The sequence below is a fragment of the Jaculus jaculus genome, chromosome 16 (assembly GCF_020740685.1).
Source record: "Jaculus jaculus isolate mJacJac1 chromosome 16, mJacJac1.mat.Y.cur, whole genome shotgun sequence".
In the NCBI taxonomy this organism is placed as follows: domain Eukaryota; kingdom Metazoa; phylum Chordata; class Mammalia; order Rodentia; family Dipodidae; genus Jaculus; species Jaculus jaculus.
The window spans coordinates 46861090-46888495 of NC_059117.1; the positions used below are offsets into that span (position 1 = coordinate 46861090).

Sequence of the window (27406 nt, forward strand, 5' to 3'; positions counted from 1 at the left end):
GGCTGTTCCCCAGTGGGTCCTGTGTCACATATTCTGGTTTTACCAGGGATGGCCCAAGTCCAGATTTATGTACAACTTTACAGGTTTTCCCAGTGGTGCCTATGAATGGTGCATTTGACATACCTTTTGGGTCAGTTCCACTAGTGTGAACCCTGGCAGCGAGTGGGTTACCTGGGTGCTTTCCCAACTACCCCACTTCTCCTGCCCTGCTGCCTGGCTTCACCCTCCCTGTGTGTGACTCTGTACAGGCTCTGCCATGGCCCCATTCCTACGCATTGCCTTCAACTCCTATGAGCTGGGCTCCCTGCAGACCGAGGATGAGGCTGGCCAGCCCTTCTGTGCCGTGAAGATGAAGGAAGCACTCTGCACAGGTAGGGCTGTTCCCTGGAGGAACATGGGGTTCGGGGAGGGAGTGGGCTGGCCTTCTCTAGATGTTTCTCTTCCTAATATTTGTCTCCTGCACTGCCCACCTGGTGATAGAGGAAAGCAGGTGCCACTGAGTCTCAGCAGCATTTTCAACACTGGTTAAATTACGCTTCACAGCTCTTGGCTGTTTTCACCAAATTTCCATGCATGCATGTGGGCCAGGCACTATGCTGGGCACCAAGGCATTGCTATGCTTCATTAGTAACTGGACCCTGCTTCCTGCACTCATAGTCAAGAAGGGGAGGGCTGGAGAGATGGCTTAGCGGTTAAGCGCTTGCCTGTGAAGCCTAAGGACCGTGGTTTGAGGCTGGATTCCCCAGGACCCACATTAGCCAGATGCACAAGGGGGCGCATGCGTGTGGAGTTCGTTTGCAGTGGCTGGAGGCCCTGGTGTGCCCATTCTCTCTCTCTCTCTCTCTCTCTCTCTGCTTCTTTCTCTCTCTCTCTGTTGCTCTCAAATAAATTTTTAAAAAGTTTTAAAATAAAAAAAGAAGGGAAACTGGACAGGTCACCAGTGGTGAGTCCTGTGTGGAGGAAGCCTAGGATGGGTCCTGTTCCAGGTTTGAATGAGGAGGACTTTCTGGAGGAGACATACCTCTCTCTCTGCCTTTACCTTTGCTTACCAGTGGCCACTCCCTGCTCACCCACTAGGTCCCAGCTGAACTTCCTCCAAGATACCTTTCCTGACCCTTAGGTGAGATCAGGCCACTTGATTACAAGTGGGTTTAGAACCACCAGCTTTGTCCTCTTTCATCCCTTCACAGCGATGACTTAACTGTGACTTGAGAGATGGATTGACTCATATCTCTGCCTGGGACCTAGGTACCAGAAGAGCAGGCATGTCATGTTCCTTGCCTCCAGTCTGTAGCTGTCATATGAAGTTGTGAACATATGTTTACTTAGTGAATGCAAACAGGAGACATGTAAACAGAGCTGGAACAAAAAGATAACAGGAGAGAGATGGCAGGAGCAAAGGCCTAGATGTGGATCAAAAGGCCATTGAATGTTCTGAAGAATTCAGGGGGGTTGCAGCAGACCCTGAGAACTGGAGAAGAGGCAAATTGCATGGAGCTGAGGGAGGTCCAGGAGTGAGGATGGTGCAGCCCTGTCCTGATCATGCCTGTCTGGTCTCCTTACAGAGCGAGGGAAGACACTGGTACAGAAGAAGCCCACCATGTATCCTGAATGGAAGTCGACCTTTGATGCCCACATTTACGAGGGCCGTGTCATTCAGATTGTGCTGATGAGAGCAGCTGAGGACCCAGTGTCCGAGGTGACCGTGGGCGTGTCTGTGTTGGCTGAGCGCTGTAAGAAGAACCATGGCAAGGCTGAGTTCTGGGTAAGAGACATGTGATCTGTGGTTGTGTGTGCATATGCATTGTGGAGTAGGACTTGGAGAGTGAACACGACTTTGGAGGACCAGTCACCAATGCAGCTCTGTAGCCAGTATGGCCTGGGATTAACCATGGGTGTGATTTACCAGGTGCCCCAGCCCCTTTGAGCCTCTGGTGCCATTTGTAGAATAGAAAAAGGTCTCCACCACAATGATCACCTAATGTCAGAGGCTATGGCAAGCCAGGTGTGGTGCTACGGTCCTGTAATCCAGCTGTTTGGAAAGTAGAGGGAGGAGAATCACAAGCTTGAATGAGTTCAAGTCTAGGCTGGGTGTCTTAGGGTAACTTAGGTAACTCTGCCTCAGAATTTTAAAAAGTAAAAACAGAGCCAGGGATGTAGCTTAGAGCACCTGCCTAGCATGCAGGAGACCTGGCTTCAATCCTTAGCCTCACAAAGGTGGGAGAGGGTATTATAGAACCTGACACTTAGTCACTGCTAAAGGGAGCCTCCTTCATTATTGTGACTACTTTCTTCCTTATTAATTTTGAAAAGGCAGGATATGCACATAGTGAAACATTTCACACTGCAGAAGAGTATGTACCTTCTCCAACATACCAGGCTACCTTCTCAGAGGCACCCACTGTTCCCAGTCTTTTTGGTATCTTTGAGGAGGTTCCTGCCTAGTCTGGCATGGAACAACATCCTGCCCTTTAGCAGTAGGGAGGTGAGAAAAGGGGAAGGCTGATGGCTCGCCCACTCACCTGCTGAAACTGGGACTCTTCACATGTCCATAGCCACATGCAGCTGTGGTGGTGTTCTGGGTGGCCACAGGCTTCTATACCATATGGGCTTCTATAGCTAAGATGTCTCTCCACAAAGACCCTGTGCCTATCAGAGACACTTGGTCAGTCTCCAGTGAGAAAAGAAGGGGCCCAGATGGGAGAGAGGTTGACACAGACCCATGGCCAGTCAGGCAAGGTCACAGAGGGGCCTCTGGCTATGTGCTCTCTCCACTCCCTAAGGAGGATGGCACTGGGTCTAGGTCTGGGGAAGTAAGGTTAATGGAGGCTTGGTAATGCCCACTGGACTATCTTGTCTATGGGAAGAGCCTGTTCCAGAGCATACAGTGTGGGTGTATTAAGCGCAGTGTGTCATGCCTGCATGTGCACGTGGGGTTGGGAGCAGTAGGGGAGTTTCCCTTCTTCACTTTGCTCCCTGGCCATGTGGCTTGGCTGGGTGTGGACTGGATCCTTTCACTTCCCCAAATGTAATAATACCCTGGGTGCTGGGTGGGGCGGGGCTTGGGCGGGGCCCTACCCACACTGGACAGACAAGTGTCCAGTCTCAAGGGGCACTCTTGGCCTTGGGGAACAGTCATGGGGGAGAGTCTCACTTAGCCCAGGCCTGCCCTCACTGACGTATCATCCTCCCTCCTGCAGCTGGACCTGCAGCCCCAGGCCAAGGTGCTGATGTCTGTGCAGTACTTCCTAGAGGATGGGGGTAAGACCCCCACTTGGGCGGGGGCAGGCTCACCTGCCAGGTCAGAGGCAGAGCTCACATGGAGATCTAGAGAAGCAGCTCCCTTGAGGATCTGTTGGGACCACCTAGGGTGGGACTACAAGGGCCTACCCTTCCGGGACCATGGAGCTGACTTCACTGCATGACTCCCAGATTGCAAACAGTCTATGCGCAGTGAGGACGAGGCCAAGTTCCCAACAATGAACCGCCGAGGAGCCATCAAACAAGCCAAAATCCACTACATCAAGAATCACGAGTTCATCGCTACCTTCTTTGGGCAGCCCACCTTTTGTTCTGTGTGCAAAGAGTTTGTCTGGTGAGGGCTGGCGAAAACTGCTGGGGTGACACAGAGGACAAGGGGCTTACCTGGATATCCCCTCACTCACTGTTTGGGATTTGCCTTCCAGGGGCCTCAACAAGCAAGGCTACAAATGCAGGCGTAAGTCTTTCTGCCACCCCCATGTATGCACACGTGTGTGTTTGCCTGTGTGCTTATGTCCTTAGGTCTGAACACAAGCTCTGCATGTGTGCTGCAGTCAGGGGGTCTAAAGCCAGTCCTGTGTGTTCCTTTCCATCTCTGCGCAGGCACTAGGGTTAGGTGACCAAAGTAGGCCGTGGTAGAGATTTACACAGAAACCAGCCATGGCTACACAAGAGGGTTCTTCTATGAGGAGTATGAACGCTCCCTTGACTGTGTGCTTGCCATGGATGCAGGGGTCTGTGATACCCAGGTGTGAGCACACCTTTCACCTCTACCACACCACCTTGCTGTAGGGCCTTAAATGAGTTCCTTAACCTCTCTTTCTTGGTTTCATTGTCCATAAATTAGGGATAATCGATCCAGTATGAAGCTTCATTGAGATAAAATACATGAGCTGTGGTTTAAGTGCTTAAGCATTCAATGTAAGAAGTCTGTTGTCATGATTACACAAGCTTTGTATGTACAGGTGTTTGAATATTGATGTATGTCAGGTGCACATGTGAGAGAGAGAATAGGAGTGGTTTTCTGTCCTGGAACTTAGTAGAGGAAAAAGGCATACCTTTCTCTCTTCTACCCACTGAGAGTCATGAGCTTCTGCAGGTTGGCCCACTCCCCCCACCTTCCCCATGCTCTCCAGGCCCCTCCTGGGAGGGCTGGCAGACAGAAGAAGAAATAAAGCCCTGAGCCCAGGCCTTTGTGAGCTGAGGGTGTGGGTGGCCAGGGAGAAAGCTGGCTTTGTGTGAAGGACTGTACCAGGCCAGCAGTACAAGCTCAGACTCTGCCCCTCCTGGTTCCTCCCCTCCCCATCCTGGGCCTGTGCCTCTTCAAGAATGCAACGCTGCCATCCACAAGAAATGCATTGACAAGATCATCGGCCGGTGCACGGGCACTGCAGCCAACAGCCGGGATACCATAGTGAGCTGGGCTCAGGGCCTGGGGGTCTGGGGCTTGGTCAGGTGGGTGGGCCTGGGTGCCTCACCAGTGTTGTGTGGGGCTCACCTTCCTTTCCTACCTTCTTTCATCATTCCTTGCCTCCTGCATAGGCTCATTGGGTCTCTGGATCTCTCAGACCTAGTGGAGCCCTCATGGTAATGGAAGAGGCTCTAGCTGGCATGTAAACTCCTGACCTGTGATATCCTTCCTCTCCAGTTCCAGAAAGAACGCTTCAACATCGACATGCCACACCGGTTCAAGGTTTACAACTACATGAGCCCCACCTTCTGTGACCACTGTGGCAGCTTGCTCTGGGGGCTAGTGAAGCAAGGGTTAAAGTGTGAAGGTGTGTGCCTCTCAGCTCCTGGCTGCCTCTAAATTCCTAAGCTCCAGCACCCCTTTGCTGCCCTCACCTTTTACCCTAAAACCTCTTACTAAGGTCAAAGCAATCTCATCTGTCTGCCACTCATTTGGGGACTCCACATGGGTGAAGCCTTAGGGCTCCTCCCTACTAGCCTGCCGCTGTGCTGTGTGACTACCAGACAGAGGCCTCTGCCCATCTGAGCCCTAAATTCAAGTGTGAAATTGGAGGATCACTCACGGGCAAGTGGACAGAAGGCTTGCTGCATACAAGCTGGCTCTGCTCCTAGACCTCCCTAACCAGGCTTAGGGAGACCCTCGAGGCCCTGCCCATCTCACTTGTCCCAAGTGAATGATCTTTAGAGTTGGTGCTCATGCTTTTTTTTTTTTTTTTTTTTGAGATGGTCTCACTCTAGCTCAGGCTAACCTGGAATTCACTATTGCAGGCTGGCTTTGAACTCACAGCATTCTTCCTACCTCTGGGACTAAAGATGTGTGCCACCACACCCAGTTTCATCCATTTCTTATCTTATCTTTTCCTTTCCCTTCTCACCTCCCCTCTCCTTTTTACATGGTAGCCCTCTTGCCTCAGCCTCTCAAGTACTGACATCATAGATATGAGCCACCATGCCTGGCTATTTTTCTTTTTTAAAATGTGTGTGTGTGTGTGTGCGCGCACACGTGTACGCATGCGTGCACACCCGTGTAGGCATATGCATACCACAGCACACATGTGGAAGTCAGAAGATATCCTTGCGTGTCTGTCCTCACGTTCCTTCCACCTTGTTTAAGGCAGCATCTCCTTACTGCTGAGTAGGCCAGGTTGACTGACCCGTAAGCATGGGGGGATTCTCCTATTTCTTCCTGTCATCTCACTGTCACTGGGCTGGAATTGCCAACTCCTTCACCATGTCTGGGCTGTGGGAAGCTGAACGCAGGCCATTGTGCTTGTGCAGCAATTTTTTAACCTGCTCAGCAGCACTCTAGCTCTATCTTCTTTGTTTAAATCATGAAATAGTTGAAATATTCATGATAGCTTCAGATTATTTCTTTCAGGGATTCCAGCAACCCCCTCAACTAAAGCCCTCCTGTCCCCCACTCCCTCGTTCTCCCTCTCTCCCCATTTTTGAGGTTTCCACTGGTGGCCCTTCTTCTCCTTCACCCAGACTGTGGCATGAACGTGCACCACAAATGCCGGGAGAAAGTGGCCAATCTGTGTGGCATCAACCAGAAGCTCTTGGCTGAGGCCTTGAACCAAGTCAGCCAGGTGAGCAGGTACTTTGGGACCAGGACATGAGGTAGTGGTGCAGTGGTATCAGGGCTCACAGCACATTTGTGGATCCCCAATAGTGGGGGGAGGCTTTATATCCAGACTTCCATCTGGAATATTGTTGAAGAATTTAGGCAGCAGAGGAAGATGCATGTGTCTTATGAGAAATTCATCATTCAAGAAGTTCTCACTTGAGGAGAAACTAGACTTCAGAGTTGGGTGCTGGGACACTTTAAGACTGTGTGGTTTGTGTGCGGTGTGGGTGTTGTATGTGTAGTATATGGTGTGTACGTGATTTGTGTGGAAGTGTATATAGAGTGATATGGGTGCTTTGTTTGTATAGTATGTGTGGTGTGTGCATGTTGTGTGCTATAAGGGGATATTTGTGGTGTGTATGTTGTATGTGGTCTGGGTACATGACTATGAGTGGAATTTAAGGGATGCCACAAAACTTTGTAGTAAAATTCTAGAATTGGAAAAGAAGTTAACACAAGTTTATTAAGTGGTTAAGAAGGTGAGAGGGGTTCAGTTTACAGAGCTTCTAATTGTAATCTGTGCCTTTTAGACTACATGGGGGCAGGGGAGCAGGAATGAGGCCTGGGAGTCCCTGAGCTGTGCCTCTGCTGTCCCCACTGGGAAGTATGGTTGAGGATCCTCTGTCATGTGACTATCTGCTCTCATTCCCCCCTCCCCCACATTCCTATTGCCTCTCTAGAGATCCTCCCGGAGGCTGGACTCAGGGCCATCAGAGAATGTTGGAATATACCAGGGTTTTGAGAAGAAGCCAGGAATCTCTGGGGATGATGCCCCAGGTGAAGCTGGGTCCAATCCCCCCAATAAAGCTCCCACTCCCCACCAGGGCACAGAAAAGGGCGTGTCTTCCTTGTCGAGTGAGTCTTGGAAAGAGGTACTGCCCATGGGCAATGGAGCCCCTTTCTCTCCAAGGTCCCTTACCCAGCCCACCCCTGGGACTCCAGTGAGTCTCTCCTGATGTCCATTGAATCCTGGGAAGAGGTACCACCTGTGGGCTGCAAGCCCCTTCCTTTCTCTTGTCCTCTCTGAAGGAGGGAATCATTGTAGATTGAGCCCTAAGCTACAGGCTCCATCTCTCTGGCAGACAACAATGGGACCTATGGTAAGATCTGGGAGAGCAGCACCCGGTGCAACATCGAGAACTTCACTTTCCACAAGGTCCTGGGCAAAGGCAGCTTTGGTAAGGTAAGGGCAGCCCAAGGGACCAGAGCTCAGGAGCCTGAGTACCTGCTTCCTTCCCCTCTGTTCCTGCTGAGGTTGAGTATCTGGAGCCCTTTGCTCATCATGTCACCCACCGGCAGGTGCTGCTTGCAGAGCTGAAGGGCAAAGGGCAGTACTTCGCTGTCAAGTACCTTAAGAAGGACGTGGTACTGATTGATGACGACGTGGAGTGCACCATGGTGGAGAAGCGGGTGCTGGCGCTCGCCTGGGAAAATCCCTTTCTAACCCACCTCATCTGCACCTTCCAGACCAAGGTCATCTCCCACTGTCATTGGCCATCTCTCAGCCCCCTTACCCTCCTCAGTGCAGGACCATGTCTCCCACTTCACACCTCCCAAGGCAGAGTTGTTACCCTCATCCAAGTGCCTATACCCTCTGCTTCCTGTTGGGGCACCATGGCCCTTCACAAGGGAGCTTCCTGCCTATTGCTCTATTCACCCCTTGCCTCCCCCCAGGACCATCTGTTCTTTGTGATGGAGTTCCTCAGTGGAGGGGATCTGATGTACCACATCCAGGACAAAGGCCGCTTCGAACTCTACCGGGCCACGTATGTGAGGGCCCTGTGTGTGGAGAGGGACTTGGGCTCAGAGTGCAATTGCAAATCTGCCTTCCATCCCTTCTTCCTTCCCCTGGAAGAGCCTGGCCTGATGAGAGTTACAGTGGGGAAGACCTAGGCTGTTCACTCGATGTGAAGCCATGGGTAGTGAGTGAGCTCTGGCTGCAGGAATAGCACTGACATGCTGGGTCCTGCCCTTGCCTCAGGCCTCAGCCAGAGCAGGAGCTTAGACGGGGGCCTGCACAACATAGTACCCTGGTGTATGGCCCCTAGACTAAAATGGTAATAACTTCACCTGCCTCCATGTCCCTAACCAAGCTGCACATGTGTGCCAACATAATAGATAGAGCAGTGACTGATTGGAGGTTTTGCTTCAAAGTTTCTGCCTGGACAGCTAGCCCCCACTTGCCTGATACAAGATGTGCTCAGGTTGTCTGTGGAGTTATTTGCAGCATTTCCTGCTCTGGGATTGGGGTGGTGAGACTAGTGGGCAAAAGTACTGATACACTGTCTGTGTCTGTCTTGTTCAGGTTTTATGCAGCTGAGATAATCTGCGGGCTGCAGTTTCTACACAGCAAAGGGGTTATTTACAGGTACAGGTTCCAGGTGCTCAAGGGGTTCCTGGGAGGGGCAGTGCCTGGCCTGGCACTGCATGAAATAAGTTGTTAGCTGACACATTTGCCTAAACCTTCACTGTACTGTAAGAACTTTGATGTCCCCTCAGTTGAGGCTGACACAGCTAGAAGCCCTGGGAGCTCACTGCGTACATAGGTGCCGTTGGCAGAGAGGGCAGCGCTAACAGGCACAGGGTCTCCTCCCTGGACCCTGTCCATCTAGTTCCAAAACCCCAGCTGAACCATCTGAACTTCTACCAGTATAAATCTTCATCCAACCAATACATTATGGTCCTGTCGTGTCATAGAATGATACACCCCTCAAACACTGACATAGTATACTGTATCTTAATGTGTGACAGTAGTAAACTGTGTTGTCAGGTAGAAACTAATGGGCCCATATGGGTTTTTTTTTTAATATTTTTATTGATTTGCAAGGAGAAAGAATGGGCACACCAGGGCCTCTTGCTACTGCAAACTCCACATGCATGTACAGCTTTATGCATCTAGCTGGTTTTATGTGGGCCCTGAGAAATTAAACCCAGGCTATCAGGCTTTGCAAATAAGCGTTTTAATGGCTGAGCCAGCTCTCCAGCCCCAAGATTTTTTTCCCACATGTCTATAATTTGAGACCTTGGAAGGCTGAGGCATGAGAATGAAAAATTAAAAGAAAGCTTGGGCTGCATAGTGAGTTCCAGGTCAATCTGAGCAATAGCAAGATCCTATCTCAAAACAACACTGTGAGAGGCAGAGGCAGAGACAGATACCTGTAGAATAGCCTGCATCAAATACTGGCACTCAGGTTTCTTTTTAATATTTTCATTTTTATTTATTTATTTGAGAGTGGCAGAGAGAGAGAAAGGCAGATAGAAGGACAGAGAGAGAGAATGAGCGCACCAGGGCTTCCAGCCACTGCAAACGAACTCCAGATGCGTGTGCCCCCTTGTGCATCTGGCTAACGTGGGTCCTGGGTAATCAAGCCTCAAACCAGGGTCCTTAGGCTTCACAGGCAAGCGCTTATCTGCCAAGCCATCTCTCCAGACCACACTCAGGTTTTAAAAGGAATGAGATACGTATTACAATATGCCTGTCCTTACCTGGAGTCTCTAGAGAAGGCCTGCTGTTTGAGTTTATTGGAGATAAACCTTGTACTAGTTGCTTATTTCTAGTACTTGTTTCCATGTGCAAAAGTCATCTACTCAAATGACTAATGACTTAGAAATCAACAAGGCCCCTGCCCTTGTGGAGTCAGGCAAATCTTAGCTAGAGAGGTCACATCTACTGCTGACCAGGGCAAGTGATGTCAGCCCTTCTGAACCCCACTGTGGGGTTCTGTAATAAGATATTGTGCCCAGTGTTTACCACAATGTATGGCTCACAGAAAGTACCCTTGTTGCTCCCCTTTCTCTTCCTTGTTCCCTTGAACTCTGTAAGAAAGGTACAGAAAATAGTACATGATGGGCACAGTGAAGGAGAACTGGCTCCAGGTGGCATTCTCTCCTGTCCTTTCCTCAGGGACCTCAAGTTAGACAATGTGATGCTGGATCGTGATGGCCACATCAAGATTGCTGACTTCGGGATGTGCAAAGAGAACATATTTGGAGAGAACTTGGCCAGCACCTTCTGTGGCACCCCTGACTACATTGCCCCTGAGGTGAGCAGATACCTCTGGCTCAAGCCAGCCTTGACAGGGTGGGGCCAGGGAGGTTCCTAGAGGGTAAAGAGGCCTGGAAATCCACTCTCAACCACTGTGCCCCCAAGATTTTGCAGGGCCTGAAGTACACATTCTCCGTGGACTGGTGGTCCTTCGGGGTTCTCCTCTATGAGATGCTCATTGGCCAGTCCCCCTTCCATGGTGATGATGAGGACGAACTTTTTGAGTCCATTCGGGTAGACACTCCGCATTATCCCCGCTGGATCACCAAGGAGTCCAAGGACATCATGGAAAAGGTGTGGTCTAGGCCAGCTGAGACTGGCCTGTATGGGAGTTACAGGAGGGTCTGTTTCTGGAATGCAGCAGCCCTGGGGCTCCACACCAACCTATCGTGGGCATCGTTCTTTGCTCATGTTCCCTGGCTCTGCTGAGTCCTAACATGGAATGAGCCTGGCATGATGATGAAGAGCACAGGGTCAAGATATAGGCAGGGGCTGGAGAGATGGCTTAGAGGTTAAGCGCTTGCCTGTGAAGCCTACGGACCCCGGTTCGAGGCTCAGTTCCCCAGGTCCCACGTTAGCCAGATGCACAAGGGGGTGCAGCGTCTGGAGTTCGTTTGCAGTGGCTGTAAGCCCTGGCGCGCCCATTCTCTCTCTCTCTCTCCCTCTGTCTTTCTCTCTATGTCTGTCGCTCTCAAATAAATAAATAAATAAAAATGAACAACAAAAAAAAGATATAGGCAGACCTGAGACCACGTCCTAGCTCTGCCTGTGACTCGCTAGTGACTTTGGGTAGGTCACTTAACCACTCTCTCTGAGTCTGTCTCCTCATTTTCAGGCTGTCTTAGAGTTGCCAGAAGCATATAAAAATCCATGAAACTCAGCTCTGTGTTAGGCAGGTAGTAACTCTCAATAAATTCATGCTTTACTCCAGCCAAGATGTCTCTGGCCAGTACTGATGATCTCTAAGGCACTTCCCTCAGCCTCACAGTTCCCTGGGCTGAGCCTGGCACCCTTCATACTCTATGGGCAAGTTTCTGAAGTTCCGGGTTCCTATGGCCTGAAGTCCTAATCAGGGCCCCTGTGGGTTGCAGCTGTTCGAGAGGGACCCAGTCAAGAGGTTGGGGATGACAGGAAACATCCGGACTCACCCCTTCTTTAAGACCATCAACTGGACCCTGCTGGAGAAGAGGAAGGTTGAGCCGCCCTTCAGGCCCAAAGTGGTATGTCATCCCACCTTTGTACTGAGACAGGACCCTCCTTTGCCCAGCCTCTCTCCTTCATCCACACACTCCTTTCCTGTCTTTCAGCAAGCTTGCTTTCTTATCTCCCCTGAAAAGCACGTCATGACAGGCTCCGCCTTTGCATTTTTAGCTCTGTCCTTACTCAGCTGTCATTCAGCAAACACTGAGAACCATGGACTCAGTCATCTTTTTTAAGAGTCAAGGTCTTGGGCTGCAGTATATGTATATGTATATGTATATGTATATGTATATGTATATGTATATGTATATGTATATGTATGTATATATCTCAGCAGCAGAACACTTTCGTAACATGCACAAGGCCCTGAGTGTGATCCCCAATACCACCCCATAAGTAAAAAAAAAAAAAAAAAAAAAAAAGCCAGAGATAGTTGTATACACTTGTAATCCCAGAACTTGGTCGGCAGAGGCAGGAAGACCACTACAAGTTCAAAACCAGCCTGGTCTCTACATAGTGAGTTGTATGTTGGCAAGGGCTACATAATGAGACCCTCTTTGAAAATAACAACAAAACAAAAATATCAGAAGCTAGGGAGATGGCTCAGTGGCTTGCAAGGCCTGATGACCTGGGTTTGACTCCCTAGTGCCCACATAGAGCCAGATGCACAAAGTGGCATGAGTGTCTGGAGTTCATTGGCAGTGGCAGAAGGCCCTGGTGTGTCTATTCTCTCCCTCTTTCTCTCTCTCTCTCTTTTTGAGGTAGGGTCTTGCTCTAGCCAGGCTGACCTGGCATTCACTATGTAGTCTCAGGGTGCCCTTGAACTCACAGAGATCCTCTTAACTCTGTCTCCCGAGTGCTAGGACTAAAGGCGTGTGCTACCACACCCAGCTTCTTTCTCTTTCCCTCCCTCCCCACCTCCTTGTAAATAAATAAAAATATTTTTTTTTAAAAAGACAGGATCTAAGCCAGGCGTGGTGGCACACACCTTTAATCCCAGCACTCAGGAGGCAGAGGTAGGAGGATCGCCATGAGTTCAAGGCCACACTGAGACTACATCGTGAATTCCAGGTCAGCCTGAGCTAGAGTGAGACCCTGCCTCGAAAAACCAAAAAAAAAAAAAGAGAGAGAGAGAGAGAGAGAGAGAGAGACAGGATCTGGGCTGGAGTGATGGCTTAGCAGTTAAGGCACTTGCCTGAAAGGCAAGATTCATCTCCCTGTGACCCACGTAAGCCTGATGCACAATGTGGCACGTGCCTCTGGAGTTTTATTAAAAATAAAATATTTTTTTTAAAGACAGGATCTCACTATGTTTCCCAAGATGGCCCAGAACTCTAAATTCAAGCAATCCTCAGCCTGCTTTTACAGGTGTGACTACAGGTTCAAACTAAATTCAAGCAATCCTCAGCCTGTTTTCATAGGTGTGACTACAGGTTCAAACTCTAAATTCAAGCAATCCTCAGCCTGTTTTCATAGGTGTGACTACAGGTTCAAACTCTAAATTCAAGCAATCCTCAGCCTGTTTTCATAGGTGTGACTGCAGGTTCAAACTAAATTCAAGCAATCCTCAGCCTGTTTTCATAGGTGTGACTACAGGTTCAAACTCTAAATTCAAGCAATCCTCAGCCTGTTTTCATAGGTGTGACTACAGGTTCAAACTCTAAATTCAAGCAATCCTCAGCCTGTTTTTACAGGTGTGACTACAGGTTCAAACCATCAAGCCTGCTGTCAGCTACCTTTGTTTTGGCGAGGGGGAGGGGTGATCAAAGTAGGGTCTTGCTTTAACCCAGGCTGACCTAGAATTCACTATGTAGTCTCAGGGTGGCCTCAAACTCACAGCAATCCTCCTACCTCTGCCAACCAAGTGCTAGGATTAAAGGTGTGTGCCACCATGACCAGCCTTTTTATTTTTTTAAAGCAGGGTCTTATTCTAGCTCAGGCTGATGTGGACCTCACCCTGTTGTTCAGGTTAGCTTTGAACCCATGGCGATCCTACCTCAGCTTCTCTGGTGCTGGAATTAAAGGCCTGTGCCACCACACACAGCACAACCACCTTTTTTGAAAAAAAAAAATTATTTGCTTTTTTGGGGGCTGGTGAGATGGCTAAGTGGTTAAGGCACTTGCCTGGGAAGCCTAAGAACTTAGGTTCAATTCTCCAGTACTCATATAAGCCAGATGCACAAGGTGGCACATGTATCTGGAATTTGTTTGCTGTGGCTGGAGGCCCTAATGTGGCCATTCTCTCTCTTTCTCTCTGTCTCTATCTCAAATAACTAAATGAATAAAAATAAAACATTTACTTATCTGCACATGTGCCATTTTTTGTGTCTGGCTTTACTGGGTTGAACCTAGGCTGGCAAGCGTTGCAAGCAAGCACCTTTAACCACAGAGTCATGTCCTCAGCTCCTCAGCCACTTTTTTTTTTAATCTTAAGCATCTTTATTTGAAATGATAGTACAAAATGTTATATATATAAAATATAGATCTTTACAGGTATATATACACAAGTAAATGCATATACACACAGAAACTGCTCATCAGAATCAAACTGTATTTTATCCTAAGTAAAAGACAAAAAGCAGAGAAGTATTTTTAAGTTTTCCTAAAGTTTTACTGTACATAAAGCTACCAGATAACTTGAAAACTAGAGGACACTGAGGAGAGTGTGGGGCAGGAGAGAAGGGTACAGGTAAGGACAGGGACAGGGACAAGAGCTGCTGCCTGAACCGTTGATAGAGCAAGATGCCTGAAATCAATGAGAAAGCCCAGCTAGATAGAGAGTGTGACCTACATTAATTCTTAGAAACAAATTCCTCAGAATAAACACAATTTGTGGTGGGGAGGAAGAGGAGAGAAAAAAGAAGTCCTATGGACTAGAGATGACCTGCTAATTAAGTTCTGGTGCCTGCAAAAGCATCCGTAAGATAACAGTAAGCTCACAGAAGCAAACATAGTAGGGTGGGGAACAGGGAAGGAAGGGGGAGAGGGAGAGAGGAATTTACAATTTCCTGCTATTAGCAAGCCACATTACTACTGCAGAATTTAGGAATGTCATTGTACTGCCTAATTCTATAGGAGTCAGCCATCTTTTTTTTAAAATTTTTATTAGCATTTTCCATGATTATAAAAAAATATCCCATGGTAATTCCCTCCCTCCCCCCCCCCCACTTTCTCCTTTGAAATTCCATTCTCCATCATATTACCTCCCCATCACAATCATTGCACTTACATATATACAATATCAACCTATTAAGTACCCTCCTCCCTTCCTTTCTCTTCCCTTGATGTCTCCTTTCTAACTTACTGGCCTCTGCTACTAAGTATTTTCATTCTCACGCAGAAGCCCAGTCATCTGTAGCTAGGATCCACATATGAGAGAGAACATGTGGTGCTTGGCTTTCTGGGCCTGGGTTACCTCACTTAGTATAATCCTTTCCAGGTCGATCCATTTTTCTGCAAATTTCATAACTTCATTTTTCTTTACTTCAGCCATCTTTTTAATGTAAATTCTTTTTTTTTAATTTTTTATTTATTTATTTGAGAGCGACAGACACAGAGAGAAAGACAGATAGAGGGAGAGAGAGAGAATGGGCGCACCAGGGCTTCCAGCCTCTGCAAACGAACTCCAGACGCGTGCGCCCCCGTGTGCGTCTGGCTAACGTGGGACCTGGGGAACCGAGCCTCGAACCGGGGTCCTTAGGCTTCACAGGCAAGCGCTTAACCGCTAAGCCATCTCTCCAGCCCTAATGTAAATTCTTAGTAGCAACCAAGAGTAGGAGACTATACTTATAACCACAGAGCTAAAGCTTCTGTCACTGTCACCTTCTCATTGGATCGGACAAAACACCCTACCAGAAGCATCTTATGGGAGGAAAGGATTTATTTTGGCATATGGTTTCAGGGGGGAGTTTCAAACATGGCAAGGAAAGCATGGCAGAGCAGGCAGCTGGCTCACATTGTTACATATCAGGCAGGGACTGGAGAGATGGCTCAGCAGTTATGCCTAACTACCCAGGTTCAATTCCCCAGTACCCGTGTAAAACCAGATGCACAGATGCATCTAGAGTTCATTTATAGTGGCTAGAGGCCCTGGCATGCCCATTCTATCTCTGTCTCTCTCTTTCTCACTGCTTGCAAATAAATAAATATTTTTTTAAAAGAAACCTTGTTACATATCAGAAATAGAAAAGAAGCAGGGCTTGGTGGCACACACCTTTGATCCCAGCACTCAGGAGGCTGAAGTAGGATAGGATCGATGTGAGTTTGAGGCCACCCTGAGACTCCATAGTAAATTCCAGGTCAGCCTGGGCTACAGTGAGACCCTCAAAAAACAAAACAAACACAAACAAACAAAACGATTTTGCTGGACTTGGTGGTGCACACCACTAGTCCCAGCACTCGAGGCAGAGATAGGGCTGTTGTGAATTCGAGGCCAGCCTGAGACTACATAGTGAATTACAGGCCAGCTTGGGCTAGAGTGAGACTGTACCTCAAAAAAGGGGGGGCCTGAAGAGATGGCTTAGAGGTTAAGGCATTTGCCTGTGAAGCCAAAGGACCAAGGTTCAATCCCCCATTACCCATTGTAACCCAGATATACAAAGTGGTATGTATGTCTGGAGTTCATTTGCTAGAAGCCCTTGTGTGCCCATTCTTTCCCTCCCCCTTTCTCCTCCCCCCTCAAATAAATAAAATATAAAATAAATAAAATAAAAACAATGAAGGAAGGAAAAGGGAAATAGTGTGAATGAGGTAGCTCTAAACACCCAGTGGGCTGGACCAATAAACTTCAAGATTTTCACCTAGTGACACCACACACAGCAAGGCTCCATTTCCCAAAGGCTTCCCCATCTGGGAACTAAGTAATGGCTTAATCACAATGGATCTGAGGCTATGGGGGAGTTTTATATTCAAACCACCACAGCTTCACTTCTCCGTCCATCCATCGTTTTCTAAATCCCATCCCCCTTCCCATAAATATTGGGCATGCTGAATCCCTGTTGATTACATCACACTGTCCTAGGCTGCAGTAGGAAACATCCCTCAGAGCTAGAGAAGGCCTAGGGTCTGTTGTGCATGAAGCCCTGGGTTCAATACACAGCACTGTATAAACTGATCTTGGTGGTACATGCCTGTAATCCCTGAGGTCATTCTCAGCCTGTCTCAAAAAAAAATTTTTTTTAAAGTGAAAGAGTCCAGATAAGACACTTGTATACTGATGATAGTATGTGGTAGAAGTATAATAAACGTCACAGAACACACAGTCAATTGCTCTTGGAAAGGTCTTCCAGCAGGAGCCTGAAGTTCAAGGAACAGGGCAGTCCTTGGAAGAAGTGGGACATGAGCAGGGTTAAAGAGAGGAGGCCAGACAGGATAGCTAGAGGGCATTCCAGGTAGAGGGCATTGGTTTAAAACTAAGGAGCAGAATCTACAGAGGCCACTGGGACCAGTATGAAAGCAAAGGCAGGTTGGGCACTAAGAATATGGGACTCATGCCGGGCGTGGTGGCGCACGCCTTTAATCCCAGCACTCGGGAGGCAGAGGTAGGAGGATCGCCGTGAGTTCAAGGCCACCCTGAGATTACAGAGTTAATTCCAGGTCAGCCTGGACCAGAGTGAGACCCTACCTTGAAAAACCAAAAAAAAAAAAAAAAAAGAATATGGGACTCACTGGGTGTGGTGGTACTGTCCTATAAATCGCAACATCCAAAAGTTTGAAGTAGCCCAAGCATCATGGCAGGATCCTGTCCTAATAGAATAAAGGAGAAATGAAGGACTGTATCCACTACAACTTCTACTGTAACTCCCTTTCACTGCTTCCTGTCCTCTGCAGGACACTTTGTTCCCACTAGGCAGGCTCTAGTGAAACATGCCCCACGTTTGTGCTTTGAGGCAAGCTCAAACAGACTTTTTTGGTTTTGTAAGGTAGGGTCTCACTTTAGCTCAGGCTGACCTTGAATTCTCTATGGAGTCTCATGGTGGCCTTGAACTTATAGTGATCCTCCTACCTCTGCCTTCTGAGTGCTGGGATTAAAGGCATGCGCCACCACGCCCAGCACGTTTGTGCTTTGAGACTGCAGGGTACTTCTCCTCATGGATCTCACACTCAGCTGTCAAAGAAGTGCAGAAGGGTCTTGGTGCCAAAAGTGGGCCAGCTAGAAGTGGACCCAGTGTTTGGGTGTGGCTCAATGGTAAGGTGTTAACCTAGTATGGCAGAGTCCCTGGCTTCAATTCCTAGTATCCCTCCCCTCCCCCCACCCCACCAAACAAAGGCAAAAATAAAAGACCAGACCAGCATGGTAACACATGCCTATAATCTCAGCATTTGGAAGATGGAGGCAGGAGGATCAGTAGTCAGCCTCAACTGCATGAGAAGACTGTTAAAAAGCTATTAATAAAAGAAGAAAAACAGATTCCAATCCTTCACCATTAATCTCTGGCCACAAAACATGACTCTTAATTTCTTTGTGCATGTTTGTTTTATTGCAAGTAGGATAATAGTTCTTACCCCTCAGATGGTAGTGTAGAATAAATGAAATGATGAGGAAAAACAGGTCCTGGGAATATAGCTCAATGATACAGCACTTGCCTAGCATGTAAAGGGTTTTGGGTTAGATTCTCAGCACCTTTTTTTAAAAAAAAGCAGGGAGCTAGATAAATGGCTTAGCAGTTAAGGCATTTGCCTGTGATACCTAAGGACCCAGGTTCAATTCATCAGGTCCCATGTAAGCCAGATGCACATGGTGGTGCATGCATCTGCAGTTTGTTGGCAGTGGCTAGAGGCCCTGGCACACCCATTCTCACTCTTTTTCTCCCTGTCTCTAATAAATTAAAAACAGCAATAATAAAATTTTTTTTTTTAAAAAAAAAGGCGTTGTGGTGCATGCCTTTAATCCTAGCACTAGGGAGACAGAGGTAGGAGGCTCACCATGAGTTCGAGGTCACTCTGAAACTACATAGAGAATTCCAGGTCAGCCTGGGCTAGAGCAAGACCCTACCTTAAAAAAAAAAAAAGGTGCTGCTAACACAAATGATTGTACCTGGAAGCTCAGTTTGCCCTAAGGGCCACCAGAGACCTCTTATTAAACTCTCAGAAGCAGAGTCAGGAACTTTTTCTATAAATACTTGGAGCTTTGCAGGTTAGGCAGTCTCAAAGCAGCAGCATTTAGTATTTCAAATGGGTGTAGTTGTGTACTTATAATACTTAATATATGAGGGCTGGAGTGATGGCTTAGCAGTTACGGCACTTGCCTGTGAAGCCTGAGGACCCAGATTCAACTCCCCAGAATCCATGTAAGCCAGACGCACAAGGTCACGCATACATACAAGGTGGCACATGTATCTAGAGTTCAATTGCAGTTGCTAGAGGCACTCTGTCTGTCACTCACACTCTCATCATATATATATATATATATATATATATATGCTGAAATTTAAATTTTACTTCATTTTCATTCTTTCCCTCTCTCTCTTGGAAGTAGGGTTTCACTCTAGCCAGGCTGACCTAGAATTCACTATGTAGTCTCAGGGTGGCCTTGAACTCACAGCCGTCCTCCTACCTCTGTCTCCCAAGTACTGGGATTAAAAGTGTATGCCACCATGCCCAGCCTTAAAAATACATATTTTTTTAGGGGCTGAAGGGATGGCTTAACAGTTAAGACATCAAAACCAAAGGACCCAGGTTTGACTCCCCAGGACCCACATTAGCCAGATGCACAAGGGGGCACATGCGTCTGGAGTTCGTTTGCAGTGGCTGGAAGCCCTGGTGCGCCCATTCTCTCTCTTCTCTTCCTTTTTCTCTGTCAAATAAACAAATAAATAAAAATAAAATATTTGAAAAAACATTCTTATTTATTTACAAGCAGAAAGAGAAGAGATATAGACAGACAGAATGGGTATGGCAGGCCTTCCAGCCATTGCAAATGAACTCCGGATACATGCACCACTTTGTGCATATGGCTTTACGTGGGTACTGAGGAATTGAACCCAGGGTGTTAAGCTTTGCAGGCAAGAGCATTAACCACTGAGATATCTCTCCAGCATCAGGTTTTATTTTCTAACCATTTAAAAATGTTAAGGATCTGGGAGGGGTGGCACATGCCTACGTGGTCACCCACTACTGCTCTCTACTCACAGAAGTCCCCTGGAGACTACAGCAACTTTGACCAAGAGTTCCTGAATGAGAAGCCCCGCCTCTCCTACAGTGACAAGAACCTCATCGACTCCATGGACCAGACAGCCTTTGCTGGCTTCTCTTTCGTGAATCCAAAATATGAGCACCTCATGGACAAGTGAACTCTTGGACCTGTCCTCTGAACCCTGGCAGAGCAGGCCAGCCCTCCCTAGCCTGCACCCGTGCTGCCCACAGTGTAGTGGGGTGACTTTGCTGCTGCCCCTTCTTCCCCAGAGGGCTCAGCTCCTGCTGGCTGGGCTCACAGTACTTCCTCTGTGAACTGTGTTGTGAATTTGCTTTCCCTCTGCCTTCAAAGGGAAACTGTAAATCCTGTGTTCATTACTTGAATGTAGTTATCTATTGAAAATATATGTTTTATATATATATATATATATATGCACAGATATATAATAGGCTGTATATATTGCTCAATAGAAAGAAAGCATGTAGGAGACTGATGTGTTGATCTTTTTAAATATACACACATATGTACAAAAATAAGAAAGAAAAGAGCACAAGCTGTTTGAACCATCAGATTCTTTTATGTATGTGTCTGAATAAACACTGAATGGTACCAACTTGGCTGTAGGGACACTTTTGTCCCAGGAACCTGGTGGCAGCTGCTCCCACTGCTCTGTCCCAGAAGTAAATTGAGCTATTGTTAGCTATAGATGCAGATCCCTGGACCTTCATGCAAATGTGTTTATATTGAGGGGTTTCCTCAGGCAGAAGGGCCCCAGACCTGATGTGTATCCTTTCCTAGGAGGTTGTAGGAGCCCTTACTATCTGTGATGATGGGAGAAGGTAGGACTGGCAGCCAAAGGCCTCTGGGAAGAGAGGGCCAGCCTGGAAGTAAAGTAGTAAATCAGGCCTGAAAGCATGAGCAGAAGCTTAGAGCTGGGGCTGTGTGGGTCAGTACTAGAGGACTTGCCCAAGATACGTAAGGCCTAGGATTCCACCCCAGAACCATTACTGCACACACAGGTTAATTGTAAATTAATAAATAATAAAGGGTGCCCCCAAACTAGGTAGGAAGACAAAGAAGTATATACAATTTAGTTTTCAGGCATATCTGAATTCAAATCCCAAAGTAGCCAGCCAAGAAGAGCATGACCCTTAATTTTTTTTCAAGGTAGGGTCTTACTCTAGCCTAGGTTGACCTGGATTTTACTCTGTAATGTCAGGGTGGCCTCATACTTACTGAGATCCTACTAACTCTGCTTCCCCAGTGCTGGGATTAAAGGTGTGTGCCACCACGTACAGATTCTCATGACTGTTTATCCTCTTGTCAAGAGTCTGAGCAATTTCTAGAATGGTATCTCATGAGAACAGAAGAGAAAATGCTTTGCACCTGGGCAGTTATGAAGCATACTCCAATGTGCTGACTGCTCAGGCAGTGAGAACTCGCTCCAAGACAGTTTGGGCAGCAGCCTGTGACCCAGAACAGCCCAGCAGTGCAGGGCTCCTTGGCTTGGCTCCCACCATCTCCACACTGCCATTCTTGCCAGCTTCTCATTTCTTCCCTTGAGCTGCTGTCCCTTCTGGCCTCTTTCTACTCCAACCTGCTGCCTGAGGCACAAGTAATCAGCAGCGCTCTCCTTCAGGCATTTTGGTCTAGCCTCTGGGGCCCAGCTGGCCCTTTGTCCCTGGGAGTGGCTGTGGCACTCCCCGCACCTGATTGGCTGGTCCCAGCAGCCAAGCAGATGACTGCCAGCAATTCATTCTTCGGGACTGAGGTATAAATTTCCACAGCCTGGAAAGTATGGGCCAGAGGAGGGGCTGTAGGGATAGAAGCATGCACTTCCTGCCTCTGTGCACCCTTGGGAAACACTCTTGACTGCTGCTTTGCCTGTGTTAGGTTAGCTTGGCCAGTCAGGACAGTGTTGGTCATTCGTCCCTTTGAACTCCCAGGCTGTAGGAACAGATGCTGTGGCATGGGCTGTGTTAAGGAACATTAGGATTATGGGAGCCCAAAGGAGGCACCTAGGGTTCCCAGATCCTTATCTCTGCCTCGACATGGATAGGCCCAGGGCCCCCATAGGGTCGGTCCCCAGAAGCGGCTTTTACAAAGGAAAGGAGTGGGTGTTTGCATTTGGCAACTTTACTGCCCTGCAACTTCAAGGCAGAACTTGAACACAGAACAGAGTCTTACTTGCAGAGCTGGGTTTCAGTGTTAGGTTGAGAAGAACATGGTGTCTAGAAACAGCTTGAGGTTTGAGTTCCACTGCTGGCCACACACCAGGTCACCTGGATCAGCTCCTTCATCAGATCTCCATCCTTTCATCTGTAAAATGGGAACACCAGGACTGGAGAGATGGCTTACTGGTTAAGGTGCTTGCCTGGGAAGCCTAACCCAGGTTTGATACCCCAGTACCCACATAAGCCAGATGCACAAGGTGGGACATGCATTTGCAGTGGCTAGAGGCCCTGGCATGCTGGTTCTGCCTCTCTCTTGCTTCCTCAAATGAATAAATGAAACGTTTAAAAATACTTACGGGAGGGAGGGTGTTACCATGGGATATTTTTTATAATCATGGAAAATGTTAATAAAGATTGAGAAAAAAAATACTTAAGGGCTGGAGGGATGGCTTAGCAGTTAAGCGCTTGCCTGCAAATCCAAAGGACCTCTGTTCAATTCCTCAGGACCCACGTAAACCAGATGCACAAGGTGGCACATGCACCTGGAGGCCTTGGCAGGCCCATTCTCTCTCTCTGTCTCTCTCTTGCTCTCTCAAATAAATAAAATTAAAGATACTTTAAATAAAAGGGAACACCAATCCATGCTGTCTTGAGGAGCAATTGGCTCTGCTGGGGGGGGGGGAGGGTGGGTTTCTCCATACAAGGCCAGTGCTGATGCCCTGTGGTGCTGGGCAAAGCCTGGCGAAGGACAAGGTCTGTGGAGTCTGCTTCAAGAAGCATATTTCCTCATGGAAGTAACTGTCCAGCCTGGAAGCTGCATGACTAGACTTGCTCCCAGCTTTTGGGTGGCTACCAGGCCTAGTTCAGGAACCTCAGGAAATACTTCTTGTGGTTTAGAGCCCCACTTTCACTGGCATCTGGGTCCTGGAAGCAGGCAGACTACACCCCCTACCCATCTGCCAGTGGGTATGTGAGGAACAGAAAGCTGAGCCTCACAAATAGGGCCAAACAGAGGAAAATGATGCAACAGGGCTTGGGAACAGGAGCACAGGCTCCTGGGTTCAAATTCCTTTTTATTTTTCTTCTTTTTTTCGAGGGAGGATTTTGCTCTAGTCCAGGATGACCCTGGAATTCACTGTGTAGTCTCAGGGTGGCCTCAAACTCACAGCAATCCTCTTATCTCTCTTCCTCCAATTGCTGGGATTAAAGATGTGTGCTACTATGGCCAGCTTCATCTTTTTTTAAATCAGACTCCAGACAATGCACCACCTTGTGCATCTGTCTTATGTAGGTTCTGGGGAATTGAACTTGGGTCCTTTGGATTTGCAGTTAAGTGCATTAACCGTTAAACCACCTCTACAGCCTCCCCCCTGGTTCAAATTCTGCATGTCTTTTGACCATGGTGAGGGATGAAACCTCTTGGAAATTCATTTCCATTTTTGAAACATTTATTTATTATTTATTTATTTATTTTTATTTTTATTTTTTTGGTTTTTCGAGGTAGGGTCTCACTCTGGCTCAAGCTGACCTGGAATTCACTATGTAGTCTCAGGGTGGCCTCGAACTCTCAGAGATCCTCCTACCTCTGCCTCCTGAGTGCTGGGATTAAAGGCGTGTGCCACCATGCCCGGCTCTAAACATTTATTTTTATCTGACAGAGAAAGAGGCATACAGAGAATTAGTGCACCAGGACCTTTAGCAGCTGCAGATGAACTCCAGATACATACGCCACCTTGTGCATCTGGCTTACATGGGTCCTGGGGAATTGAACAGAGGTCCTTTGGATTTGCAGGCAAATGCCTTACCTGCTAAGCCATCCCTCCAGCCTTTGGCTTTGCAAGCAAGTGCCTTAATTGCTAAACTATCTCTTCAGCCCCACTTCCATTTCTTTTTTATTTAAAGAATAGATTTCAAGACTTCCGGTTAAGATGGCAGCGTAGATACCATGCCAAAGCAGCCTAGGGGGGAAAAAAGACCAAAAACACTCAGCAAAATACACACTTTTACTAAAACGTGAGGTGTATAGGAAATTAAAGCAGCAGCAAAGAAGTAGAAGAGATCCAGAGCCCACACAGGCCGGCAAAAGCGGCTCTGGCAGCTCCGCCAACCGCGGCGGTGGCAGCGCAACAGAAAGCCGCCAGACTCAGCTCCAGCCGCAGGAAAATCCAGGTGCTGGAGCTTCCCCTCACACCGGTGCTCTCTGCAACGCAGGAAACGTGAAGGGAGAGCAGCAGCGAGCAACGGAGGAGCAGACCACGAGGTAGAAGCACACGTGGAACAGCGAGAGAACCAGAGCAGCTGCGGCTCCCTCCCCTCCCCCACCGCCTGAGCCCAGCTCCAGCGAAGAGAGCAGCAGTCCCGGGACCCGGCCACGCCAACTTGAGCCGACAGCAGGACCCAAGCAGGAGCAGAGTTCAGCAGCAACATCAGTGGCTATGGCACCGGTAATAGTGGCCCCAACAGTAGCAGCTCCAGTCACGGCAGCAGTGGCAGACCCAGCAGCAGCAGACCCAAAAGCGGCAGCAGCGGCAGATCCCGCAGCAGCAGCTTCAGTGGCAGCAGTGGCAGTGGACACAGCAGCAGCAGCTTCAGCAACACTGGTGGCTCCAGCAGTGGCAGCTACAGGAGCAGCAGAGGCAGCTTTAGCAGCAGCAGTTCCAGCAGCAGGGGTGCTGATCTGCAGGGCCACACTTGCCAGGCTCGGTTTGCCCCACAGGAAAAGCCAGTGCCCAGCTCCAGAAATCAGAACAGCAGCCCGACAACCCAGGTAGCAACTTGACCGAGACCAAAATCATCCAAGGTAACTAGGATTGCACCATGGAAGGGTCTCACTTGGTCGCAAGCTGACTTGGATCCCTCAACAGACCAGAAATCTTAACCTCTTTGTTGATAGAGGATCAGGTCGTTATAGCAACTACTCTTGCATACATACTTGGGGCTGTTTTTGATTGAATGTGTACAGTGTTTAGTTAAATTTTAGAATCTACCTGTATTTTATTCCACTCAGCCTGCTTGAATACTCCCATAGCAGGGAAACTCAACCCCTAGGAAAACCTTTATAGATACTCTGAGAGTCTTAAGAGCCACACCTAACACTTTAAGCTCCTACCCTGAAAATATATAACATCAAATCAAATGATACAGCTAAGAATACCCAGCTAGCTAGAAAATCCAAACATTAACTTAATCCAAGATGCAAAAATATATACATTATAACACAAGAACCACTAAAAAGCAAGATGATATAAATCCACCTAAAAGTATTAATGCATCAGAAATGTCCTCCAGTGAGAATGAGTTAGAGGAAATGCCTGAGAAAGAGTTCAAAAGAATGATGATAAATATGTTCAAAGAGGTCAAAGAACAAATCAAAAGAATCAAAGAGGAAATCAAAGGAATCAAAGAAGCAGGACACCAATTTAATGAAATAAAGAAGGCAATACAAGACATAAATAAGGAAATAGAAATAATAAAGAAAAACCAGTCAGAATTACTATCAATGAAGAACACAGTTAATGAAATAAAAAACTCTGTAGAAAATCTCACCAGTAGGATGGATGAGGTAGAGGACAGAATATCTAAGCTAGAAGACCAGGTGGCAGATCTAATACAGTCCAACAAAGAGAAAGACAAACTTATAGAAAAGTATGAGTGGGAATTTCAAGATATTTGGGACACTATGAAAAGATCCAATATAAGAATTCAGGGCATAGTAGAAGGAGAAGAATTCCACTCCAAAGGCATAGTAGGCGTCTTCAACAAAATCACAGAAGAAAATTTCCCCAAATTTGGGAAAGAGGTGCCAATGCAGATACAGGAAGCCTTTAGAACCCCAACCAGACAAAACCTGGAAAGAACCTCTCCTCGTGATATTATAATCAAACTTCCAAACACACACACCAAAGAAAAAATATTGAAAGCAGTTAGAGAGAAAAATCAAGTTACCTACAAAAGCAAGCCCATCAGGATTACAGCAGATTATTCAACACAAACTTTTAAAGCCAGAAGAGCTTGGGGTGATATATTCCAAATTCTGAAAGATAACAACTGTCAACCAAGGTTACTTTATCCTGCAAAGTGATCCATTAAAATAGACGGAGAAATAAGGACATTCCATGACAAAAGCAGGTTAAAGGAGTATTTGAAGACAAAACCAGCTCTACAGAAAATACTTGATAGAATCCTCCATGCTGAAGAAAAGGAAAAGCACACATACAAGGAACCTAGAAAAAACAAGCAATACTCAAATACTAGTTAACACAAGAGAGCACAGGTAGAACCGGAACCACACACACACAAAAAAAAGGCAAACATAAATACACACCTTTCAATAATATCTCTTAATATCAACAGCCTCAATGCCCCAACGAAAAGACATAGGTTTGCAGACTGGGTTAAAAAGCAGGATCCTACAATTTGTTGTCTACAAGAAACTCACCTTTCTACAAAGGATAGACATTATCTTAGGGTGAAAGGTTGGAAGACGGTGTTTCAAGCAAATGGGCCTAGAAAACAAGCAGGGGTTGCTATCCTAACATCAGACAAGGTAGACTTTAGTCCAACGTTAGTCAAGAAAGATAAGGAAGGTCACTTTATATTGATTAAGGGCACACTTCAACAGGAGGACATTACAATCCTAAACATATATGCACCTAACATGGGGGCTCCCAAATTCATCAAACAAACACTATTAGAACTAAGTTCACAGATAACACCAAACACAGTGGTGGTGGGTGACTTTAACACCCCACTCTCATCAATTGACAGGTCATCCCGGGAAAGAATAAACAGAGAGGCATCTGGACTAAATTAGGTCATAGAAGGGATGGACTTAACAGATATATACAGGACATTTCATCCAAAGGCTGCAGAATATACATTCTTTTCAGCAGCACATGGAACATTCTCTAAAATAGACCATATATTAGGACACAAAGCAAATCTTAACAAATTCAGGAAAGTTGAAATAATTCCTTGCATTCTATCTGACCACAATGGAATTAAACTACAAATCAGTAGCAAGAAAGGCTATAGAGCATACACAAAATCATGGAAACTAAACAATACACTACTAAATGATGAATGGGTCAATGAAGAAATCAAAAAGGAAATCAAAAAATTTATAGAGTCAAACGATATTGAGAACACAACATACCAAAATCTCTGGGACACAATGAAGGCAGTTCTAAGAAGTAAATTTATAGCCTTAATTGCCTAAATTAAGAAATTAGAAAGGTCACAAGTAAACGACCTAATGCTTCGCCTTAAATCCTTGGGAAAAGAAGAACAAGGCAAACCAATATCTAAAACAATACTGAGCAACAAAAATGAGGCTGGTGGTATCACCATACCTGATTTTAACCTATACTACAGAGCCATAGTAACAAAAACAGCATGGTACTGGCACAAAAACAGACATGTAGATCAGTGGAACAGAATAGAGGACCCAGATGTAAGCCCAAGTAGCTATAGCCACCTGATATTCGATAAAAATG

The 27406-nt window shown here is 47.1% G+C and overlaps 1 protein-coding gene across 3 annotated transcripts in view; it reads left to right on the plus strand.

Moving 5' to 3' along the window:
- Nucleotides 1-20350, plus strand: part of Prkcd (protein kinase C delta) — a 39701-nt gene extending 19351 nt beyond the window's left edge. For 2 of the 3 annotated variants that reach the window (XM_045135983.1, XM_045135981.1), the window contains 17 exons: nucleotides 249-371; nucleotides 1566-1765; nucleotides 3201-3261; nucleotides 3433-3595; nucleotides 3687-3718; nucleotides 4590-4675; nucleotides 4910-5039; nucleotides 6220-6320; nucleotides 7039-7213; nucleotides 7441-7541; nucleotides 7658-7831; nucleotides 8033-8124; nucleotides 8664-8726; nucleotides 10263-10401; nucleotides 10509-10697; nucleotides 11495-11623; nucleotides 19736-20350. In XM_045135983.1, coding sequence (XP_044991918.1) covers nucleotides 257-371; nucleotides 1566-1765; nucleotides 3201-3261; nucleotides 3433-3595; nucleotides 3687-3718; nucleotides 4590-4675; nucleotides 4910-5039; nucleotides 6220-6320; nucleotides 7039-7213; nucleotides 7441-7541; nucleotides 7658-7831; nucleotides 8033-8124; nucleotides 8664-8726; nucleotides 10263-10401; nucleotides 10509-10697; nucleotides 11495-11623; nucleotides 19736-19894 — 2109 coding nt within the window. In that variant the 5' untranslated portion in view covers nucleotides 249-256 and the 3' untranslated portion in view covers nucleotides 19895-20350. The remainder of the gene's footprint in view (nucleotides 1-248; nucleotides 372-1565; nucleotides 1766-3200; nucleotides 3262-3432; nucleotides 3596-3686; nucleotides 3719-4589; nucleotides 4676-4909; nucleotides 5040-6219; nucleotides 6321-7038; nucleotides 7214-7440; nucleotides 7542-7657; nucleotides 7832-8032; nucleotides 8125-8663; nucleotides 8727-10262; nucleotides 10402-10508; nucleotides 10698-11494; nucleotides 11624-19735) is intronic. The other variant, XM_045135984.1, reaches the window with a different exon arrangement.
- Nucleotides 20351-27406: the final 7056 nt, after the last annotated feature.